The sequence below is a fragment of the Ichthyophthirius multifiliis genome (genome assembly GCF_000220395.1).
Source record: "Ichthyophthirius multifiliis unplaced genomic scaffold scaff_1120509250010, whole genome shotgun sequence".
NCBI classification, from domain to species: Eukaryota; Ciliophora; class Oligohymenophorea; order Hymenostomatida; genus Ichthyophthirius; species Ichthyophthirius multifiliis.
In genome coordinates this window covers 3,835-18,503 of record NW_004087099.1, presented here as the reverse complement: position 1 = coordinate 18,503, position 14,669 = coordinate 3,835, and the positions used below count along the sequence as shown (strand labels likewise).

The 14,669-nt window shown below is 16.6% G+C and overlaps 3 protein-coding genes across 3 annotated transcripts, besides 22 other annotated features; 2 read left to right on the top strand and 1 right to left on the bottom strand. All coding sequences in view use genetic code 6, as the record gives it.

The window, feature by feature from the left end:
• Positions 1 to 677: 677 nt before the first annotated feature.
• Positions 678 to 719: a microsatellite.
• A 2,607-nt stretch (positions 720 to 3,326) lies between these two features.
• Positions 3,327 to 3,393: a microsatellite.
• Positions 3,331 to 3,379: a microsatellite.
• Positions 3,331 to 3,390: a microsatellite.
• Positions 3,363 to 3,522: a microsatellite.
• Positions 3,371 to 3,473: a microsatellite.
• Positions 3,409 to 3,508: a microsatellite.
• Positions 3,409 to 3,510: a microsatellite.
• A 69-nt stretch (positions 3,523 to 3,591) lies between the features above and the next one.
• Positions 3,592 to 5,494, top strand: IMG5_045900 (hypothetical protein; the record flags this gene model as incomplete). The annotated part of the gene is made up of 3 exons (XM_004037613.1): positions 3,592 to 3,777; positions 3,837 to 4,105; positions 4,347 to 5,494. The coding sequence occupies exons 1-3, from the start codon at positions 3,668 to 3,670 to the stop codon at positions 5,492 to 5,494; spliced, it is 1,527 nt and encodes a 508-aa protein (XP_004037661.1). The 5' UTR covers positions 3,592 to 3,667.
• Positions 4,175 to 4,218: a microsatellite.
• Positions 4,404 to 4,448: a microsatellite.
• A 2,626-nt stretch (positions 5,495 to 8,120) lies between the features above and the next one.
• IMG5_045890 (kelch motif family protein, putative) lies at positions 8,121 to 8,643 on the bottom strand (the record flags this gene model as incomplete). Its single annotated transcript, XM_004037612.1, has 2 exons — positions 8,121 to 8,202; positions 8,249 to 8,643. The coding sequence occupies 2 exons, from the start codon at positions 8,641 to 8,643 to the stop codon at positions 8,121 to 8,123; spliced, it is 477 nt and encodes a 158-aa protein (XP_004037660.1).
• Positions 8,644 to 9,429: 786 nt separating this feature from the next.
• Positions 9,430 to 9,511: a microsatellite.
• Positions 9,440 to 9,508: a microsatellite.
• Positions 9,440 to 9,556: a microsatellite.
• Positions 9,448 to 9,559: a microsatellite.
• Positions 9,526 to 9,575: a microsatellite.
• A 45-nt stretch (positions 9,576 to 9,620) lies between these two features.
• Positions 9,621 to 9,665: a microsatellite.
• A 2,438-nt stretch (positions 9,666 to 12,103) lies between these two features.
• Positions 12,104 to 12,161: a microsatellite.
• Positions 12,151 to 12,196: a microsatellite.
• Positions 12,151 to 12,209: a microsatellite.
• Positions 12,203 to 12,248: a microsatellite.
• Positions 12,249 to 12,793: 545 nt separating this feature from the next.
• Positions 12,794 to 14,319, top strand: IMG5_045880 (hypothetical protein; the record flags this gene model as incomplete). Its single annotated transcript, XM_004037611.1, has 2 exons — positions 12,794 to 13,359; positions 13,413 to 14,319. 2 exons carry the CDS (start codon positions 12,794 to 12,796, stop codon positions 14,317 to 14,319), a joined length of 1,473 nt encoding a protein of 490 aa, XP_004037659.1.
• Positions 13,241 to 13,271: a microsatellite.
• A 305-nt stretch (positions 14,320 to 14,624) lies between the features above and the next one.
• Positions 14,625 to 14,669: a microsatellite.

Here is a 14,669-nt window from a genome sequence, read left to right as displayed (position 1 = left end):
TTTATATGGAATTAATAGATAAAAAATGTATCTTTATATCATTATAATTATATATATTTATATATATAATAACAAAAAAAGAAAAAAAATTCTCTAATTTATACTATTTTTTAAAATAATTAAATACAAATATTTAAAATATATATAAAATTAATAATTTCTTATATATGCAAATATTATTATTTACTAAATCAATATTAATAAGTATTAAAATAAATTATTTGTTTGAAAATATTTTATTAAACAATAATCTTTTTTTTATTTATTATTTATTTAATCTAATAAAAATTCTAAAATTATGATGAATTATAATACTTTTAAGCCTAAAACAATTAATATGTAGTATATATATAAAAAAAAAAAAATACTAAGTAAAAATCCATATAATATAAAATTGAATGTAACTTAAATAAATTATTTTAATAAAAGTAAATTAATAAAGCTATTTATTATTTAAATCTTTGTTTTATAAATAATAGTTTTTAAAATAAAATTTCTAAATAAAAAATCAAAATAAAAATAAGAAATTTTAAATCTTAAAAAATTTAAAGAATTACAAAAAAACAAAAAACAAAAATATAAAATATAATGCATATTTCAGTTTTTTTATAAATTTTTAATTTAGGAAAATATAATTTAAATTAATTTTTTTATTAATAAAATATAAACTAATTTAAATATTACATTTAATTTATTATATTAATAATTAATTTTTATATAAAAATTATTTTAATTAACATTTTTAACATATAAATTAGAAATTTAATGAAATAATACATAAACAAAACTTTATCAAAAAATGATAAATATATCTATATAATAAATAACTTAATTAAATTATTATTTTTTATATTTTAAAAATTTATAATTTAAACTATAATTAAAAAAACATTTTCAATTAAAATTATGAAAATAAAAATATTGAAAAACAATCATTTAAAAATTTTAAAATTAAAAAATCCCTTTAGAGTTTTCACAAAGAGATTTCGATGCAATAAACGAATAAAATTCCAGATATGACATAAACCCTCGATATTTACAAGATTAATAGCAATAAATAAATCCAAAAAAAATTACAAATGAATAAAATTTAAATAGTTAAGAAAATAATCGAATCCAAACATAAATATTCCGAAATATGTTTCTTAAAAAATAAAGCTATTATGATAATACAACCCAGAGTAAGTTTGTCAATTTTTATTTTCATGGAAAAAGGTTCACTTATTGTAAAGAAAGTTGTCAAATATTCAAAAAAGATCATATTATAAGAAGATTAGCAGTTTGGTTAACAGAATCTTATTTTTACAAACTTTTAACTTTAATAGTAATAATTTCTATGGGAATTTTAATGGGAATATTTGATTTTACAACTAAAAATAAAAACCATTATTTTTAACAGTCAAAATATTATTATATTGCATATTTTTCTCTTGAAGCTATTTTAAAAATAATAGCAAGAGGCCTATATTAGAATCAATTTTGTTATTTAAGAAATATTAATAATGTTATTATTATCGTTATTTTTTTTTAATAGCTCTTGGCGATTAATCTTGTGTTTATCTTTTTGTTTTTAGAATTTTTTATGTTTTCGAATATACTAAATAAATATCAATTTTAAAATATTGCCATTAAATCTTAACTTTATATAAAAACTCGATTCCTTAAATAATTAAAACTATTTTTTTTATTATTTTTTTCATGACTCTTTTTAGTATATTAGGAATAAATTTATGGGTTGGAAATACTGATTATAGGTAGATTATATTTAATATAAATACAATTAATTTATTTTAAAAAAGATGTAGATATACAAGTAAGCCAATAAATAGAAATTGGGAAATATGTATTAAATATAATATAAATTAAATTTAAATTTATATTTATATTTTTTTTATTAAAAAAATAAAATAAAAGCTATTCCTGATAAAGTTTGTGGAGGATAATTTAAATGTCCATAGGGATAATATTGTCGTTCAAATTATGAGTATTTTTCAGAAGAAAACATAGTTTTGGAAAATAGTAATTAAATTAATGAATTAGCTTAATTGAATTTCGGAATTATAAATTTTGATAATTTAGCAAATTCATACTTGACGTTGTTTTAATTATATTTTATTGAAGGATATTAATAATAAATGCATATTTTTATAGACTCTAGTGGTTTGTATTCAGTTCCCTTTTTTTTTTTTTCATATATATTAATAGGTTCCTTTTTTTAAATAGTTTATTAATCGCAATATTTTATAAAACTTTGTAATAAAATTAATAGCCGAAAATACTATAATAAAACTAAAATAATAAGGAAGATTCAAAAAATTTATAATATTTTAAAACATTTTATAAAGGCACTATAAATATAAATTAAATCTGTTCTGAATAAAATTAAAATAAAAAAACTAGTATGATATAATAATAAAATATTCCTCATAAAAAAGAAAATACACCAAATATACACAAAAATATTATATATAAATAAGAAAATGAATTAATTTATTAAAAAGAAATATTAAATGCTTAAAATACATTACGTTCTATAAATAAGTATATATTAATTATAGTTTTTTATTTTTTAAAAAAAAAACAAAGTTAAAATAACGATTAATAATTATTTACAACTGAAAACGATGAATATTAAAAAATTATTAAAAAAATAAATAAAAGATAATCAGTTTTTAAAGATGCAATAAAACCAAAAAATTCATTTTTTTCTTTAAAAAATACAAAATTATAATTTTCTAGATAATCATCTAAAAAAAAATATATAAGTATAATTCCATAAAACACAGTAAAAATATAATATATAATAAAATATATTTATAAATATTTATATATATTTTAAATTGTAATAAAAAAATATTCATATATATCTTTCATTTTTACTTTTTTTAATACATTATTTTATTTTATTAATTTAGAAACAAAATTAGTTTGTAAGATATAATTAAAATATTAAATAGAAATTCAGTTTTTTCAAATAGAATTCAAATATTATTTAATATTTTAATAATAAATATTAAAAAATTTCTGATTTTATTCATGAGAATTAATATTATTTAGTTTTTATGAATATTTGTATATTTTGTAATCTTATTATTTTAAGTTTAAATTAATATCCTTAAAACATTTATATTAAAGAAAATTAATAATGTAATTATTATATATATATATTCATTATTATTCTTATTATTATTTTTAAAAAGAATATACGAATCTCTTTTTTATATCTTTATTTATTTTTGAAGATTTTATTAAATTTTTAAAAATTGAAAAAAGCGAAAGAAATGTTTTTACATATATTGAATTATTAATAGACTTATCTTCTTTCGTAAAAAAATATAAAAAAATATAAAAAATTAAAATATTAAAATAAAATAAAAAACATAAAATAAATATTAAATATCTTAAGACAACATAAAATTAAATAAAATAAAATTAAATTAAATAACCTAACAAAACATATAATAAAATAAAATTTTAAAACATAACATAACATATAATAAAATAAAATAATATAATATAAAAGATACATAATTTATCAAATAATTCTTATTCTACTATATCAGCAATAAAAGGAATAATAATAATAAAAAATTTAACCTATTTTAAAAATGCAGATTACATAATACTTCTAGAAGCTGCAAAACATAGTCTTCCTTTAATTTTTAACATGTTATTAATGATAGGTTGTTTTATGTATGTAGGAGCAGTAATAGGAATGTGGTTATTTGCGGGAAAATTAATGTTTAATGAAAAAGGCTTATATGATTAAATAAACGGGTAAATTATTTTATATTTTTTAATAAAAAATAAATTTATATTTTTATTTAATAAAAAAGAAAGTCACCAAGATTAAATTTTAATACTATACAAGAGTCTCTAACCACAATTTTTGTATTATTATCTGGTGATTAGTATAATATTGTTTGGAATAATTGCGTTAGAGCAGTTGGAGGGTCTGTTTCTCATCCTTATTTTGTTATATTTATGATTGTTGGTAAAATTATTTTTCTGAATTCATTTATAGCTATAATTATTTCTTCGTTTGATTTATAAAGTAAAAAAATAATTGAAACATCTAAATAAAGTTAAATATAAGAATTCAAACGTATTTTATTTTTATATATAAAAAATATTATTTAAAAAATAAATTTTAGCTAGTTTATTATAAATGCTTAAAAAAAAAATTAAAAAATAAAAATTAAATAAATAAATATTAAACTAAGAAGACAATTAGGAAAAAGAATCTGATAAAATTTTATTTAATTCCTTTTTATTGAATTTAAAATCAATTCCTAAATAAAAAAATTAGGAATTAAATGTAAAAACTTCTAGATTTAAAAAAATAGAAAGCTAAGATTATTTCAAAAAAAACTTTAAAAAAAACATATTAATTATGTAATAAGATAAATATATATATAATTTTATATATATATATAATTATAAATATAGAAATAATAAATTAAACAAATATTTAATTATTTAAATGATTGTTCTTGCTTTATTTTCCATAAAAATTCTTATTTAAGAAAAAAATGTAAATAATTAATTATAAATAAATACTGGAATTTATCGGTCATGGGTAAATAATAAAAATAAAAGAACTATTTCTATTTTTATTTTTTTAAATAAAAACATTTTTTTAGTTTTAATATTATTTAGTTCAATAATTCTTGCATTTGATAATCCATTAGATGATCCAAATAGTACATTTAAATATTTTTTATTAATTCTAGATATACTTTCCACCACATTATTTTGCTTAGAGGCTATTATTTAAATAATTGCTTAAGGATTTATATTAAATTATTCAAATAATAAATACTCATATATAAGGAATATTTGGAATCTTTTAGATTTTACTATTATTACAGTTAAAATAAAAAAATGTGTGTGTGTGTTTTTTTTTATTTTTTTTAAACAAAAAAAAAAGATTTCATTAATGAATTTTTTTGATATTTTTGAAATTAAATAATTAAAATCAATAAAATCTTTAAGGGCATTACGTGCTTTGAGGCCTTTAAGAGTAATTTAAAGAAATTAATCATTAAAATTATTAGTAAATGGTTTATTTTAAACAATTCCTATATTAGTAAGCTTGGTTTTAACCTCAGGGATAATAATATGGATAATTTCTATATTTTTAGTAGATAGATTTAAAGGAGGATTTCATTATTGTAATTTACAATCTTAAGAAATTTAAAAAAAAATCCAAACAAAATAAGACTGTTAAGATTAATAAGGAGAATGGAGAAACTTTTTTTTAATTACGACAATATATTAAATTCTATTGTAAATCTGGCAAAAGTAAAAATAAAAAAAACAAGTTTTTTAAAAAATAAAATAATAAAGATCTTTACAGGTGAAAATTGGGTTCCAATAATGTGGGCATCTGTTGATTTTGTAGATATAGATAAATAGCCAATACTTAAAAATAACTTTAATTATTGTGCCCTATACTTTTTCCTTGTTTTTTTGGGAAATATATACGGTATGAATCTCTATATTGGCTTAGTAGTTAGCAAATTCAATCGAATAAAAGACGAAATGTTCGGTTAAACAAATTTATCGAAAATATAATAGGAATGGGTAGATATTTAACGTTTTTTTACTAATAGTAAATTAAAAGTAGATACAAAATAACCAGAAAATAAATACAGAAAAATATGTTATAAAATCTAGAAAAATAAAACTTTTTAAAAAATTGTTATTATATTAATACTTTGTAATATTATTGTTAAAGCTTGTAATTATAAGGGAATTCCTTAATATGGAAGACTTCTTATTAATGTTCTAAATTATATTTTTTTGGGAATTTTTCATATTGAAGCTATTATTAAAATTTTAGGATTAGGTTCTATATATTTCAAAGACTCTTGGAATAAGTATATTTTTAATTGTATATATATATATATATTTTGTTTATATATATATATTATTAAAATTATTTTATAATTAAATAAAAAGACTTGATTTTTTAGTATTAATATTAACAGATTTAAGTTTATTTATTGGATAATTTTATAATATAAAATAACTATATAGTTTACCTATAATAGCTAGATCTTTAAGATTAGGAAAGATATTTCATATTGTAAAAATAATAAAAATATATATTTATATAATTAAAAAATAGATAAATAATGTTCAATCAATAAAAAATATTGTTGATACAATATACTATTTATTACCTTCTCTTTTAAATATTGCCGGTTTAATATTTTTGTGGAGTTTTATATTTACAATATTAGGCATGAACTTATTTTCCTCAACCAAAAAATATGATAATAGCCCTGACTATAACTAATATGAAGGAATTTTTACTTATAATTACGATTTGAATTTTTAAAGTTTTTAAAGCAGTCTTTTATTAGTATTGGAATGTATAACTAATTAAAATTGGGATTAATACATAAGACAATATTCTTTGAATTCTTAAAATTGCTCAACTTAAACGTATGAAGAATAGTAGTCTTAAGGAATTAATGGATGTGCAAATTCATTTAGTTATATATATTTTATTTTAATTGTATGTTTTGTAAGATATATTGTAGTAAGCCTTTTTTTGGCTTATGTAATAGACGGTTATTTATAGACTTTAAAATAATCTGAAGTTATTATAAGTAGTAATTAGATTGAATATATATTGGATAAATGGAAAGAATATGACCCTGAAGGGAATGGTTTTATAGATCCTATAGATTTCTATTTTATTCTTTTGGAAATTAATTAATGGTTTGGATTATAAAATGAAGGAAATAATTTCGTTTTGAAATAAAATGGGGATTTTAATTATACAAATACAAATGGAAAAAACGAAAAATAGAATTATTTATTTAATCCAAAAACTAAAAAGAAAATAATTATTTCAAAAAAGGATTTACTTTAATAATTAAAAAATTTCAATATTAATTTATATTATAATCAATAAGTTCATTTTAGCGATTTCTGTATGAAATTATCAAGAAATATTATTATAAGAAAAGCTATAGAAAATAAAGTTTATGATAAGAATATTGTTGATAATAAAATTATGTATATTATTTTATTATAAATATATAAACATTTAAAATAAAAAATAGAATGTAAAATATAGTTATTTAAAATGTAGTTAAATTATGGGAAGATAAATACAATGGTATTTTTTATATAAAATAAAATTAATATAAATATTTTTTCTTTCAAAAAATAAAAGGTTTAAAAAATGCTAATATTAAAAAAAAATAAGTAGAATAATAAACAAAATTTAATATAAAAATAGTAGTTTATTAAGCTACAATAATAATATAATAATGGTATTTAGACCGTCGAAAAAGATTAAGAATATAATTTTAAATAAACCAAGATAAATAAGATAATAAAATAAATATAAATAATATTGAAAAAGAATAAAGTAAAAATTCAAAGCCTAAAAGAATTAGAAAAAACATTGATCAAATAGATTATTTTAGTTCAACAAAATTCGTTAATTCAGAAAAAAAAAATACAAAAATTAATGAATTAAATTCTAATTTAGAAATTTAAGAAAAAATTAGCAAAACCTTCTTTTAAAAAAATATTAAAAATAAGGACTTTCATAAATCTTTTCTTAGTAATATGTTTTTTAATAAAAATAATAATAAAGATAATTAAGATAATAAAGATTTACTAGCTTAAAATAAAAATTAATTAATACAGTTTTAAAATTATCATAATTTTATTATTAAAAAAGAAAATTTGGGTAGAAAATTTCCTATTAATGTATTTAAAATTTTTTAAATTTTGTTATATAATAAAAAAAAAGATTGAAAATGATTATGAAGCTTTAAAAGTAGAACAATAATAAATACTTTCTAACATTTCAGAAAAGATATAAGATTTAAACACAAAAATATAAATTTAATGATATAAATTAATTTTAATACAAAAATATTATTATAATTATTTATTTTAATAAATATTATAAATATATATATATATATATATCTTTATATATATTTTTAAAATATAAATATATATAATTCAAATAAAAGATTTCTTTTTAAATATATTTATATAACCTTAAAATTTTAGTATAATTTTATTAACTTATTAATATTAAAATTAAATGAATTTAAATTTAAAATATCAAAATAATATCATTCTCATAAAATAACTGAACAATGCATAAATCTTTTTCTCGGCATACTTTTGCGAATTTCCCATTTATTATTTTAAATATCATACCTAATATTAATAAAATTTAACTTAAAAAAATCATATACATATATACCTTTCAACACAATCCAATGGTTCATTATCGAATCCTCCGAAAATATAAAAAAACTGCATTGAACTATCCACAACTGCTGAAAAAGTACATTTCCTAAAATGCATATTTTTCATAAAAACCCATTTTCCCAAACCCTCGTCATATCTTTCTACACAATTCAAATATTCTTTTCCATCGAAACCACCTATAGCATATATTCCATTAATTCCAGTAACTGCACATAGAGCTCTTCTAGCTTTATTTAAAGGTGCTATTTTTTCCCATTTTTAATATAGAGGGTCATATCTTTCTACTGTATTCAAACATTGGTTAAGTTCTCCCCCAAAACCTCCTATTGAGTATATTTTGCCATCTAGGCCATATGTTAAGGCTAGTTCGTCCCTTTTTTCGTACATTTAGGGTATTTAGCGTATTTATTTTAACATAAAATCATAAACTTCACCACTATCTAATATTTATTGTCCATTATTTCCTCCAATAACATATAATAGATCGTTTCTATAAGCTATCCCGAATCCACTTTTTTATTAAATTAATTAAATGGGTGCTGATGTTATTTTTTTCTAACTGATATTATATTCCTCTATAAAATTTATCCTTTAACCATCTTATTTTCCACCAATTATAAAAATGTTTCCATTTAACATAATTTGACATTAACATTTTGTCCTATTTTAGTGCATTTTATCATGAATTGCCCATTAATTTTCTAAAGTATCATATTTATATATATAATTGACTTCATTTTCCTCGAAACCTCCTATTAAGTAAACATATTATTTTTAAATATTTTTATTTTTTAATAAAGAATCTTCTTATATATAATTGTTTTCTTAAATAATTTTAAACTTCAATTTTTTATCTTATGTATCATAATTTTCAGTTGATTTTTATTTCTATAGGAAAGATTTAGTATTTTTTTTATTTATTTTAAAAGGAGATGATGAGTCACTTTTTATTTATTAAGGAGCCGTTTTTTATAAATTCAAATTGTATTATTCAGATGTATATATATTTTTTAATACATTAGGACTTTATAATTATTTATTTGTTTATATTTATAAAGTATTCTCATCTTTTTTATGAACAGAAAAATTTTTTCGTTCTTATGTAAGTTTTTCTTTTAATTGATTTCTCATTTCTTGATAATTATTCAATTTTTTACAAACTATTACATTTAATTATTATTAGTTTTATAGTTATATTTAATTTTATTATTGTTATATTAGATTTTATTGTTATATTTAATTTTATCGTTATTATATTTAATTTTGTTATTATTGTATTTAATTTTATTTTTATTAATTTTATGTATTTTATTATTATTTTATATTACTATTATTAGTAGTATTATTTTATTTATGAGTTTAACTTTTCTTTTTTTAATTATTTGTATTTTTTTATTATTATTTATTTTCAACAGTATTTTTAATATTCTCGAGTACTTTTTTTTATTTATGAGTATTTTTATTAATAACTGCTTATTATTATTATTAATTTTAATATATTTCTTAATTATTTTATTTTAAATATAAAACTTTTAATTAATTAATAATATCTAAAACTTGATTTTCATTGGAAAATTCTTAATTTAAGCTTTCATTAATACAATATTAAATTTCTTAATAAAAACTTGAATTTTATATAATTTCTTATTTAAATTATAAAAAGTTCTCCTTCCTTTATTTAGAAAGCTCTAAAAATTAAGTACTTTAACAATTTTTATTTTAATTTTAAATCTAAATATGTTAGTCTAAAACTTTCGAGTATTTTTCACACTATTCCTGATGTTTTTTTATCAATATTTCTTTATTTTAATATATATTTTGTGTATTTTTTTTCGAATTATTCTCTATTTCGATTAAAAAAAGCTTTAAACTATCAAAAAGATCTTCAATTTATTTAATATTTTAAGTATAAAATTTTATATTTTCATCCATTTTTTGCCACAACTATACAAGGAAATTATCTAATTTTAACTTTTCTTATTTAATTTATTAAATATTCTCTTCAAGTTCATTTGTTTCCATATTTTTGGCTAATTCTAAAGATTATAAATCATGGTTTTTATGATTATCCTCTAAAATACAAGAAATACACAAAAGACAACTATCTAACACACAAAAAGCTTTCTTATAAAAAAATTAAATAATTTTCTTTCTTTTTTTTTTTTTTTTTAAAAAAAAAAAAAAAAAAACCTTCATATTATTTTTAATGTTTAAAACATTAAAATTAAGGATTATATTCGTTTCCTTTTGCATTTAATAAAGCTAAATTTTTAGGTAAACGCATTATATTATCTATAAAACTTATCCGAGAACATTCAGGACATATTAAAAGTCTATTAGTGTGTATTTAATATATACATTTTTCACAAAATGAATGTCCACAATCAATTAAAAGACGAGGACATCTCTCTTATTCATTAAATTATTATTGACATTTAAAACAATTCATTTTTTTTTTTATTTTTATTTAAATATAAAAAATATTTGTTTATTTTTTATAAATAAATATTTATTATTTTAATAGTTAATAATTTTTTTTTTTTTTAAAAAAAAAAATAGAAATTAAAAATATATAGTATTTTATTTTATTTTTGTTAGATTTATATTTTTTATTTATTGTTAAATATTTTGATTTTATTTTATTTTAATAAAATATAAAAAAAAAAAAAATTTAAGTATAAATTTAAAAAATAATAATAATATAAAAAAATGAACATAAAATAAGAAATAATAATCGGATTTCCCTAAAAAATAGATTAAAATGAAAAATTTTTAAAAGAGTAAAATTTCGAGGAAGACTTCCCTTCATTAATTGGTGGATAACCAGTATTATTATTATATAAAAAAAAAAACCAAAAAATAAAAAAAAAAATAGCTCTTCATAAATAAAGATTAAGAATTATAATAAATAAAATGTAGTATATGTAATAATGAAATGATTTTCCTTTTATAATTATATGCCCCTTTAGAAGAATATAGTCATGCCTATCATCGTATTTTGTACATATTTTTCTGCCAAAATACAACATGTTAAAACTAATAAAATTCCATAAAAATCATAAGAGTTTAATAATCAAAAAATTAAGAAATTTCTCCCTTTTTTTAATAAAATCCCATTAATACTTTAGAAAGTTATATAATTTCAACAGATATAGTAAGTTTAAAGGAAACATAAGATTTAGAACTTGAATTTTAAAAAATATATACTCCATTTGAAGTTGACGATAAAGAATTTTAGAAAAAACCTATATAAACAAGCGAAAAGGAAAACGAGTTAATGAAATAATTTATCTAATTAGCATTCGAAGATAATTAAATAAGTCAACAAATAGATAAATATGAAGAAAATGAAAGTGATGATGATGATGATATAGACTTAGCCTTTGAAAAATACTGTTTTTTATTAAAAAAATAAGGACCTCATGTTGTTAGATATTGTAGAAATAAATAAACTTAACCTTTATGGTATTCAGATAAGAAATAATGGAATAAAGATAATGAATTTAAATGCAATTAATGTAAAAAATAACTTATTTTTGAATTTTAAATTAATTCTTCGATTTTGTCTTTTCTTAAATAACTTATAAACTTTGACTGGGGAATTATTGCTATTTATACGTATTTATTCATAATAATTTTATTAAATATTTAAATATATATATATATATCTAATTTGATTAATTATTTTTTGTTTATATAAAAAAATATATTAGATGTGAAAATAGCTGTTTTTCTAAAGAATAACATTGCGAAGAAATGGCTTAATTGTAGGTGCTCTTAGAAAAGGAAATAGTAGAAGATAATTTAAATAAATATATAAAAAATTAATAAAAATACTGCCAAGTTGATAAAGATGAAGAAGATAATAATGAAGAAGAAGAATATAAATATGAAAATAATAATAATAATAATAATAATAATAATAATAATAATAAATAATTAAAATATAAATATAAAGTAGGATAATAAATGAGAAGTAGGATAATAAATAAAAATAAGAACAAGAAGAATTAAAATAAGAAGATGATTAATAAAAAAAACATAAGAATAAAAAGAAGAAAAATAAATAAAATAAAACAGATTAATAATAATAACAAGTTAATTAAGACGAAGAATAATAAACTGTTGATAATGATTAAGATTGGTGATTTTTTTAAACAAGATATATATTAGTATTTTTATTTATAAAAAATTAATTTTTTAAAAAAAAAATTGTTTTTTTGGATTTTTTACTAAAATTAAAATATAATATTTACAATTTTTTTTTTTTTATTAAAAAAAATATCATTTTTTAAATTATATAATAAACAAAAAATATGAATTATCATAATAATTTTGATTAGGATAATTAATCTGAAAACTCAAATTAATCAGAAAACTAATAACAAACTGAAAAAGATAAAATTTGTTAAAGAACTCTTCTTTAAAAAACTAAAACATATAAAATTTACAAAGAGATATTTCAAGTAAAAATTTTAAAAAAATTAAAATAATAATAAAAAGGCTTCATAAATATCTATTAAACCTAAAAACTTTGATGAATTAAAATTAAAATACATAGAAATAGATAATCCGAATTCTTAAAAAAATAAAGAAATATAACAAGAAAAATTAATTGAAAATTATATATAATAAATAAATAAATAACCTGAAAAATAATTATATTTATGTAAAAAATAATATTGTAAATAAATTTTTATATATTTTTTTTAATTTAAAAGATAAAAATAATGAAAAAGAATGGTTTAATATTTCTTTAGAAAGTATGAAAAAAAATGAAATTAGCTATTTTTGTGTCGAATATATAAAAATGAATGAAAACAATAAAAAATAAATTGAATAAAGAAAACATTATTTGGTCCATTTATAAGATTTTAAATAAATATCAGATATTAAAACAAATGGTAAAATACTAAAAAAAATACTCTAAAAAGGTTAAGGAAAAAAACGTCCTTAAAAGCAAGACGAAATAAAATGTAAATAAAAAATAAAAAAATATTAAAATAAAAATATATATGTATTTATTTATTATAAAAAAAAGTTAATTATAAACTAAGTAAAAAAAATGGAGAAATAATTGATGAAAGGCAAAATAATGAAATAGTTTAAATAAATACCTATTTAAAAGAAGATAATCTATCTGAATGTATATGGAGAGTTTTGAGATCAATGAAAGAATAAGAAATAGCTGTTTGTGAGATATTTTAGTAAGCTTTTTAAGAATACGAGACTTCTTTAAAATATAAAGAATAGTTTATAAATAGTGATGACTAATCATATATATTAGAAATAAATTTAAAAAAATTGATTTAAATCTAAGATATATTCCAAGACGAAATGGCAATAAAGAAAATTCAAAAAGAAGGGACAATAATAGGATCCAATAATTAAAAACTCGAAAAAATATGCCGAGTTTATTTTTCTTTAAAAATAGAAGTTTTTACTAAAATTATTTACGAAAGTCCTTTTTGTGAAAAAGAACTATCATTAGAAAATGACGAAAACTAGATTTAATTAATAGAAAAAGAAAACTTTTGTTTAAAATATTATTTAGATGAATACAATATATCTAAACTTCTGAAAAATGCTTTAAGATTAATGAAAAAACAAGAAGAATCTATTATTATATGTAAAGATAATAAACTAATTAAATATGGAATAGATTATAATATAATCAAATAAAATTTTAATTAACTAGAATTTCCTCAAGAAGTTATTTATCATATTAAGCTTTATAATTTTACATAAGGACTTAATACTTTTTCAATGAATATTTAAGAAAGAATATTACATGCTTAACGTAAAAAAATCATAGGGTTAAAATTAATAAAAGTAAAAAAATAAATAACAATACATAACATAAAAAAAAAGGAAAATAATTATAGAAAAGCTTTAAAAACATTTGAGTCTATAAATGCATTTTTTGATTTAGGAAAATATGAAGGATAAGATGCTATTGATATTTATTAAGTAAAAAAAAAAATGAATTAAACAAAAAAAAAAAAAAAAAAAATTAAAAGCATAAAATTTCAAGTTTATTAAATACTACACTTTGTTATATGAAATTAGGAAAATGGAATAAATTAATTACTTGTTGTGATAAAATTATTGAAATAGAACCTAAATATACCAAAGTTATTTATAGGAAAGCTTTTGGATTAAAAGAATTAAATGAATATGAGAATGCATTTAAAATTTTAGACTGTCATTTAAGTGATTAAAAAAATTAAATTGAATAAAACTAACTTAATGAAGTTCTAAAATTAAAAGATTAGATAGCTTAATGTAATGAGGCTTACTTAAAAAAATAAAAATAAATGTTTTCTAGACTTTTTTAATGAAATATAAAAATAAATAAAAAAAATAAAATATATATATATATATAAATATACATATATATATATATATATATA